Source organism: Uranotaenia lowii, chromosome 2 (assembly GCF_029784155.1).
Source record: "Uranotaenia lowii strain MFRU-FL chromosome 2, ASM2978415v1, whole genome shotgun sequence".
Classification (NCBI taxonomy): Eukaryota; Metazoa; Arthropoda; class Insecta; order Diptera; family Culicidae; genus Uranotaenia; species Uranotaenia lowii.
Window position 1 is genome coordinate 113,324,001 of NC_073692.1, and position 9,890 is coordinate 113,333,890.

General features: G+C 35.9%; 1 protein-coding gene and 1 long non-coding RNA gene across 2 annotated transcripts in view; one reads left to right on the plus strand and one right to left on the minus strand.

Moving 5' to 3' along the window:
• LOC129749236 (neurotrimin-like) overlaps positions 1–9,600 on the plus strand; it is a 109,754-nt gene extending 100,154 nt beyond the window's left edge. Inside the window, exons 4-8 of the mRNA XM_055744173.1 lie at positions 7,835–7,993; positions 8,169–8,297; positions 8,387–8,524; positions 8,647–8,805; positions 9,241–9,600. Coding sequence (XP_055600148.1) covers positions 7,835–7,993; positions 8,169–8,297; positions 8,387–8,524; positions 8,647–8,805; positions 9,241–9,455 — 800 coding nt within the window. The 3' untranslated portion in view covers positions 9,456–9,600. The remainder of the gene's footprint in view (positions 1–7,834; positions 7,994–8,168; positions 8,298–8,386; positions 8,525–8,646; positions 8,806–9,240) is intronic.
• LOC129749237 (uncharacterized) lies at positions 4,061–5,566 on the minus strand. The gene is made up of 3 exons (XR_008737972.1): positions 5,447–5,566; positions 4,454–4,590; positions 4,061–4,393 (listed from the first exon to the last, which is right to left on the minus strand). It is a non-coding gene; the product is annotated as an uncharacterized LOC129749237 (long non-coding RNA).
• Positions 9,601–9,890: the final 290 nt, after the last annotated feature.

The following is a 9,890-nucleotide window of genomic DNA, read 5'->3' on the forward strand; positions in this document are numbered from 1 at the left end:
AGCTGCCTGCGTGCGGTTGCTGTGCAATAATAGCAACAGCAGAAAAACCTCGGGTATTCGATCCAGGCAAAATCGAGGAGACTCGGGTTTGCTGTGCCTTTTGAATTCTGTTCCCTCAAGAATGTAACAACCTCAACTAATTTAATTGAATTTATAGACTTTTCATTGAATGCAATGGATAATGGCAACCATGTGGAAGCTCTTTATACAGACTTTAGTAAGGCATTTGATCGCATAGACATACCAATGCTTCTTTTCAAATTACAAAAAATTGGAATAAAATCTAAACTCCTGAAATGGCTTGAATCATACCTGACGAATCGCCAACAAATAATAAATTTCAATGGAAAGAAATCGCTCCCTATTCAAGTCACTTCAGGAGTTCCGCAAGGATCTCATTTAGGACCTCTACTTTTCATACTTTATGTAAACGACATTTCCTTTATTCTCAAATATCTCAAAATGCTCATTTATGCCGACGACATGAAGCTCTATTTGGAAATAAGAAATTAAGAAGACATCAGCATATTCCAGAATGAAATTCACATTTTCTACCAGTGCACAATGGGGAAAAAAGTGTACAAACCGCGAAGAAATTCAATATCTTTCGTGCTACATGACCCAAATGTATGAAAATATACTTTCCTTTTGTGAAAATTTCCGGAGAATCGATTGGACATAGTTTCAAACGCCGCACAAGCTTACGAACGGAGATATAGTGCCTTTTTAACCCCTAATTCCCCTATATTTTGTAAACATTCCAGAAAAACACTGATTCGAACCAGAGAATTTTGAACGAAAACAGACCTATCGTGTGTAATTTTTTCTGAGGAATCGAATGAAGGCTGTTCTGGCCTCCGCACGCTTCAGAAAATGGAGTTATGGCTGTTTTTACCCTCAGTTCCCCTATATTTTTCAATTATTTCAGAAAAAAGCAAATTCGAACTTGAAAATTTTGAACCAAATGGGTTGTATATTGTGTGATTTTTTCCGAGAAATCGAATGAATGCTGTTTGAGCACCCGCACGCTTTGGAAAATGGAGTTATAGCTGTTTTACCCTAAATTCCCTTCAATTTTTCAAATTGTTAAGAAAAAGCATGTTCGGACTTGAAAATTTGTAATCTTTTGGGACGTATCTTGTGTAATTTTTTCCGAGGAATCCAATAAAGGCTGTTTGAGCCACCGCACGCTTCGGAAAATGAAGTTATGGCTGTTTTACCTTCAATTCCCCTACATTTTTCAAATTGTTAAGAAAACGCATGTTCGGACTTGAAAATTTTGAATCTTTTGGGACGTATCTTGTGTTATTTTTTCCGAGGAATCCAATGGAGCCTGTTTGAGCCACCGCACGCGTCGAAAAATGGAGTTATGGCTGTTTTTACCCTCAATTCCCCTACAGTTTTCAATGGTTTCAGAAAAAAATCATGTTCGGACTTGAAAATTTTGAACCAAATGGGTTGTATCTCATGAAATTTTTTCCAAGGAATCCAACGAAGCCTATTTGAGCCACCACACGGATTGGAAACAGAAGTTATGGCTGTTTTACCCTCAATTTCCCTACATTTTTCAAATAGCTCAGAAAAAGCACGTTCGGACTTGAAAATTTTGAACCAAATGGAACGTATCATGTGTGATTTTTTTCGGGGAATGCAACGAAGCCTCTTTGACACACCGCACACATCGGAAACAGGAGTTATGGCTGTTTTACCCTCAATTCCCTTTCATTTTTTTAAAAAAGTTCAGAAAAATCATGATCGGACTTGAAAATTTTGAGCTAAATGAGACTTATCTTATGCAATTTTTTCCGAAGAATCCAATGGAGTCTGTTTGAGCCAACGTACGCTTTGAAATTTTGAGTTATGGCTGTTTTTACCCTCAATTCCCCTACATTTTTCTGAAATCATTGAAAAATGTAGGGGAATCGAGGGTAAAAACAGCCATAACTCACTATTTCAAAGCGTGCAGTGGCTCAAACAGGCTTTATTGGATTCCTCGGAAAAAATTGCATAAGATAAGTCTCGTTTAGTTCAAAATTTTCAAGTCCGATCATGGTTTTTCTGAACTTTTTGAAAAAATGAAAGGGAATTGAGGGTAAAACAGCCATAACTCCTGTTTCCGATGTGTGCGGTATGTCAAAGAGGCTTCGTTGCATTCCCCGAAAAAAATCACACATGATACGTTCCATTTGGTTCAAAATTTTCGAGTCCGAACATGCTTTTTCTGAGCTATTTGAAAAATGTAGGTAAATTGAGGGTAAAACAGCCATAACTTCTGTTTCCAATCCGTGCGGTGGCTCAAATAGGCTTCGTTGGATTCCTTGGAACAAATTACATAAGATACAACCCATTTGGTTCAAAATTTTCAAGTCCGAACATGATTTTTTCATAAACCATTGAAAACTGTAGGGGAATTGAGGGTAAAAACAGCCATAACTCCATTTTCCGACGCGTGCGGTGGCTCAAACAGGCTCCATTGGATTCCTCGGAAAAAATCACACAAGATACGTTCCAAAAGATTCAAAATTTTCAAGTCCGAACATGCGTTTTCTTAACAATTTGAAAAATGTAGGGGAATTGAAGGTAAAACAGCCATAGCTTCATTTTCCGAAGCGTGCGGCGGCTCAAACAGCCTTCATTCGATTCCTCGCGAAAAACTCTACAAAATACTTTACTTTTGGTTCATAATTATCTGGTCTCAACATGCTTTTTTTGAGCTATTTCAAAAATATTGGGCAATTGAGGGTAAAACAGCCATAACTCCTGTTCCTTATCCGTGCGGTGGCTCAAATAGGCTTCGTTGAATTCCTCGGGAAAAATCACATAGGATACAATTCATTTGGTTCAAAAATTTCAAGTCCGAACATGCTTTTTTCTTAAATTATTAAAAAATGTAGGGGAATTGAGGGTAAAAACAGCCATAACTTCATTTTCCGAAGCGTACGGTGGCTCAAACAGCCTTTATTGGATTCCTCGGAAAAAATTACACAAGATACGTCCCAAAAGATTACAAATTTTCAAGTCCGAACATGCTTTTTCTTAACAATTTGAAAAATTGAGGGGAATTTAGGGTAAAACAGCCATAACTCCATTTTCCAAAGCGTGCGGGGGCTCAAACAGCATTCATTCGATTTCTCGGAAAAAATCACACAAAATACAACCCATTTGGTTCAAAATTTTCAAGTTCGAATTTGCTTTTTTCTGAAATAATTGAAAAATATAGGGGAACTGAGGGTAAAAACAGCCATAACTCCATTTTCTGAAGCGTGCGGAGGCCAGAACAGCCTTCATTCGATTCCTCAGAAAAAATTACACACGATAGGTCTGTTTTCGTTCAAAATTCTCTGGTTCGAATCAGTGTTTTTCTGGAATGTTTACAAAATATAGGGGAATTAGGGGTTAAAAAGGCACTATATCTCCGTTCGTAAGCTTGTGCGGCGTTTGAAACTATGTCCAATCGATTCTCCGGAAATTTTCACAAAAGGAAAGTATATTTTCATACATTTGGGTCATGTAGCACGAAAGATATTGAATTTCTTCGCGGTTTGTACACTTTTTTCCCCATTGTGCAGTGGTGCAAAAAAAGCCTTCTGAAGCTCAACCCGAATACGAAAATATTGTAACATGACGGTTCCTGTAGTAGTTATAAAACGTTAAGAAATAGCGTCAAAAAACGTTTAGAAAATGATATCTGAAACCATAAAAAACATTGCACTTATCTTGAATTCCAAAACGACGGTCTGTTGAATATGGCGTTAAGTTATGTTACTGTTTAAAACTGTTAAAACACTCATATGGAAGAACTGTTCTACAAACAGTTGAGATAACATACGAAAACCGCTCATAGAAAACGTATTCCGAATATCAAACTGTTTTAGTTACAGTTATTCTTAAAGTTCTAGTGTAACTGAACATTTACAGTAAAAGTTGTATAACGATCCGATATAACGTTCTTCCAACGTTATCCGTATCGTATTCTGAATCGTACGGGAATGGAGCACCCACACATGCACTTACAAAAGAAAGTTTTCTTTTTGTGTAAATATTCCAAAAACGATTTTTAGATTTTATATTCATTTTTATTATACACTTTAATCACTTTTATAACATATGAACTAATAATAAACATAATTACCATTAACTCGATCAACCCATCAATCAACACCGGGTGTGCGAATGGTTGAATGGAGCTGGAATTTTCCTGGAGCGGCGGGTACCAAGTCCCTTTCGACTGTGGGTTTGAATTTCTTGCTGCTTAGCTCCTCCACTAGTGCAGGTCTCATTTCCGACACACCAACCGTATCCGTGTCCGTGTCCACCCGAACGTTGGCGTAGCTGCTGGATCCAGAAGGATGGCTTCTCCCAGCGTGCCTTCTCTCCTCCAGCGAATATGTTGCTGAAATAAAGAAAAAACCTTTCTCATTCTCAGATTAATATTTTTGTTACTGAAATTTACCTGTTTGAACATCGCTGGTGTCCGTTTTCTTGATTGCAGCTGCCGATCCGGGAGTTCTACTTTGATCGCGAAAAACGAAAATTTCTCTTGCGGTTGTCGTCGTTATGTTGATGTTTTCAGCAGTGATGCCAACTACACTGATTTTAGAAATATAAAATAAAAAATGAAAATAAAAAAAGGAGTTATATTATGATTTTTTAAGAATGGAATGTTGCCATTTTTGTACGGAAAAAAGAGTTATTAATCTAAGCCGATAAGTTTTAGAAACAGAAAAATTTCAAAGACACTACAGTTAAATGATATCATTCAAAAAATTGAACGGAAGTAAGTGATATTCCTTGACTTCAACCAGCAAAGTGTTTAGTTCAGTTTATTTTATCTTTTTATTGCATCATGAGATAATTAATTAATGCAAAAAAGATCAAAACCGATAAGTCTTTGTTCAATAAAAGGGTTAAAATATATATATTTATAAATGTGGAATGATTATTAAGTAACAAAAAAGAATTTTTTATATGTAAAACTCAATTCAAAGCTCATTGTAGACAGCTTGATTCAAATCCAGGATAGAATACAGAAGCTCCTGTTGGTATCTTAATGAAAAGCTTAAAAATGTATATCTTTGTATCTAACATTTTATCGCCATCAACTATAAATGCTGATTATCGGCCCAATTATCTTAATGTAATGTAAGTTTTTTTTCTATGTACAATGATGCGTTTATTTTTTGTTCATATGATTGATTCGATAAATATTGTTTTAAGATATTTTAAAAATCCGTGCTGAGTTTTCGTTTTTCAAACCATCTGGCATCTATGATCTGCGTTTCGATAATTTTTGACGTGAGTTTGACATTTGACATGAACGCTAAGTGTTATGGTTCGAGAAAAGTTTAACAATTATTGATAAAATTGAAGTAAATCGTTAAACCATTCTTTCACCTTTCCATGATACCATTACTTATTCACATGAACGTCCATTTTATGTTCTTACCGTTGTCGAAGTAAAGTTTAAAGTTATAGCTACGTTAACAAATACAATCACTTTTTTTGGGACCGTAGATGTATCGTATCGACTATTTGTGATATAATATTTGAGTATGCGGGAATGTAAAAAAATGCAATTTAATATCATTTAGCAGAAAAAGAACAACACCAAACATCACAATTACATTAGGAGATCAGAATGTAGACAAATGTGAACGAGTTAGGGATTTAGGAATTATCTTAGACTCTAAACTTACTTTCACAGACCATTACAATACTATCATCCATAGGGCAAATAACATGCTGGGCTTTATTAAGCGCTTTTGCTTTAATTTTCAAGACCCATACACAATAAAAACACTATATATTGCCTATGTAAGGTCCTTACTGGAATATTGCAGCGTTGTTTGGTCCCCTTATTCAATTTCACACGAAGAAAGAATAGAATCAGTACAAAAGCAATTTCTACTATATGCTCTTCGTAAATTAGGTTGGACATCATTTCCACTTCCATCATATAAAGCGCGCTGCATGCTCATTGACATACAAACACTAAAAGAACGCCGTGAATATGCAATGGTTTCATTTGTAAACGATATTGTTTCGCAGCGTATTGACTCAAAAGAAATTCTATCAAAATTAAACTTTTATGCACCTTCTCGGCAACTCCGAAATCGAAATTTATTTTTCATTAATCACTATCGCACAAACTACGCGAAAAACGGGCCAATAAATCGCATGATGGCCTCTTACAATCAACACTGCGAAACCATTGACTTTACAATGTCTCGGCAAAAACTCAAACAATATTTTAATCGAAGAAATCTAAACTCTTAAGGAGAAATTGTAAAGCAGACACTGCTTAAACCTATTCTTAAGGAAATTCACATGTATCAAACTATGTAGTCTACGTTACGGTTGACGAAATAAATAAACTAAACTAAAAAAACTAAAAGATGAGTGAGAGACATTCGTTTGGTTTCTTGGATTCGCTGCCTCGAATGTATTTTGCTTCGTGAAGGCGGGCCATGTTGAGAGCGTATGCATCATCGGTTTTGTCGTTTTCGCTGCCTCAAAGCAACCTTTGCTTCCGAGTAAAGCGTTGAGCGAGAGAAGGTTGATCAATACATTCTCAACAAAATACTATTTTGCTATTTGCCATGGGATATTCTGTAATTCTTTTCCAATTTTACTTATGGTGTGGAAAGTTTATTTTTTATTTCGATGTTCATAACTGTTATTTTAAAAGTTTGAATAGTTCGATCGATTTTGTGTAAGTAAGGACCATTTTGCGCTAGAAGTTCACAGACACACTTGAAAGAAGTGGCTATGTGTTGTGGAAATATTCATTTTCTGCCACAGGTTATTAGAAATGGTTTTCGACTCAACATATTTCCTAATTTTCGGTTGAGTGTTGCATAGTTTTTCATAGCTTTTGTCACCTGTAATCCGCATTGATTGTTTGTGTGCTGATAGAAACTTGAAAATGAATCGGCCATGATTTTCAATGGAATTAAGGAGAGGTCGACTGAATAATTTGATGCGTTTTTTATTCGGCAGTTCAGTCAAAAAATTTCGAAATCGATTTTTCGATAATTCCGATGTTTCGATGCTGTTTAGCATCATCTTCAGGGAATCCTAAAATATTATGTTTTTCATTTAAAATCTTAAATGTTAACATACACATTTGATAATCTTACTAACAATCGTATCGTATCATCAAATTATCAAGTAATTAAATTTGTATGTTAATATATGAGATTTAAGATGAAATACATCATATTTTAGAATTCCCTGAAGATGATTCTAAACAGCATCGAAACGTCGGAATAATCGAAAAATCGTTTTCGAAAGTTTTTGACTGAATTGCCGAATAACAAACGCAACAGATGATCCAGTCGACCTCTCCTTAATTCTATTAAAAACTAATGTTCTAATTTTGGTTAACGTTCTGATTATAATCATTTTTGATATATTTTTTGAGCTAAGCTTTCCAAATACAGTGCAATTTATAAGATTGCAAGTAAGTCAATCCGATCACCCTGAGATCAGGTTTGAATTTAAAGTTCGGATTTGAAAAATGTCCCAAATTAAGCTAAATTTAAGTCATGTTAACTCAATATTAACATTTTGTCGAATATGTACATTCGAACAAGGTTTTGCTCACGATCACTTGAATGGGATCAAAAGAATTCCAATATGTAGTAAGATGGCTGAGATATGGCCGATCAAATTTTTCATGTTTTATTGGGGGTGATCTAAAACTTTTGGCTGGCAGTATAAGTATATTTAATAGCACGTTCCCTGTTCTCAAAAATCAAAACTCGACATACCCTCAATTCTTATCCCTTTTCTTGGAACTTTAAATTGTTTAGTTATTTTCATTTTTCAACAGTTCCTCCGGACATTTTGGACCACCAATCGAGCCAAGACATGACCGTGCCGGAAGGATCGAACGTCTCGCTTACTTGCGCGGCCACCGGAGTCCCTGATCCGACGATCGTTTGGAAAAGGGCCGGTGAAAAATCGTTATCTCAGCTGGAAAACTCAGGCTGTAAGTTTGTACCAACATTTAGCTTCAAATGGATTGGGGAAGTGTTCAGGTGATGTCATTGTGCTCCCGGTCCCTAATTAGTCCATAGCGATGAATTTATTAGCGCTAACCATTATTCTTTCCTTCGGTTCCGATTACCGTGCCCGATTCCTAATGCCTTCCTTCTGCATTCCAGTTGCCACCCACGATGGATCCGTTTTGAATATTTTCAACATCCAGCGACACCACGCGGGGGCCTACCATTGCATAGCGTCGAATGGCGTTTCGCCGACTGTCAGTAAGCGAATCCTGGTGACCGTCGATTGTGAGTATCGCTTTCATTTTTATCCCAAGCCAAACTGTTTAATATAATTAAGTGTCACATTTTATGTCTCACTATACCTCCTCCAACAGTCTTGCCAATCGTTCGAGTTCCCCTGCGTCAGTATACTGCCGAAATAGGCCAAAAAGTGGCGCTGGAATGTTTGGTCGAGGCTCACCCGGATCCAATTACCTACTGGATGCGGGGAAAGGGTGAAATTATTCTTCCCGGTAAGGTTAAGCAAATTTACATTCCTTGAAACTAGACCGGCAACAGCCAACAGTTTACCGCATTCTAATGTTACGTTTTGATTTTTTCCCTCTGTTACCGGTTTTCTTTTTCTTTTTTAAAGGACTCAGCGAAATGAAACAGTTTGTCGATAACGTGTACAAGGTGCAGATGCACATCACCGTACACTTGCAGAAGAATACCGACTTTGGAGTGTACAAATGTGTGGCCAAAAATGCACTTGGAGTCACCGAGGAAGGAGTTAAAATACATAAGAAATTAAGTAAGTGAACTGTTTAAAGAGAAAATAATCGTATCATTAGAATTTAATTTAATTGAGGTAGAGACCTTTGATTTCGACAGAAGCTAGTTTTTAAATTTTAAATCATGCATAATATTTGGCTAAATTCTTCATATTGTACCTATGAAATTTACATATATTTATCTTTTTTTGTTCTTTGATCACAGTATTAGAATAGATCAATGAAATTTATAGTTAAAATTCGTTAAACTATGGTATTAAAATTTGAATGGTCAAATAATGAGCGGATTCTTTATCATTTTTGATTATTTTTAAAATCAATCAATTCCACAATTCAAGTCATCTCAGAAGACCATATTTTTATTGGTAAAAAGACAATTTTTTCTGTAGTTAAACTCCAAATACAATTAAAAGGAAGATTTATGGCATGTATTCCCTATTTTTATACCATTCCAGGTAAAGCACCCATTTTGGAGGAAACTCCAGCAATCATACTGGAGGAAACCCATTCCAACAACATTCCGAACGCCATCAGCAAGCAGAACCAGCTGCGGGATTTGGTTCTGAGGACATCGAAAACGCCCGCCAACAGATGCTCTGGAAGCTCCCCAGGAAGTCTAATGGTATTCTTCTTCAGCTTATGGACCGCAGTGAAAACCTATCGATGCTGATTGTTGCTCTTCAGGATCAAGTTGCAAGAAGAAAAGGAAAATTCACTTATACGAATTATTAGAAATATAACGTGCCCCAAAGGGTCGCAGCATTCAATTTATACGAACTCTGATAAGTGATCGTTAACGGACTAAACAGAAAATTGTTAGACACAAATAAAATTGCTATTCGAAATGTTTCAATTAAGCTGTAAATATATTCCTGTAAATTTATCTTTCACTTCTGTGGTTAATTGAGTCCGAAAAAATGGTTTAATGAAAATCTAACGTTTCAAGATAGAAGCTTTTTTAATTTTTTTTTTACTGGGTGTATTTAGATTCTGAATCCTGAACTTTGAATCATTTATTCCAAATTTGAGGCTCTAAATTTTTAGTCGCGAATTCTACATTTTAGACTCTTAATTTTGGATTTTGAAACAAGACTTCCGATACCTA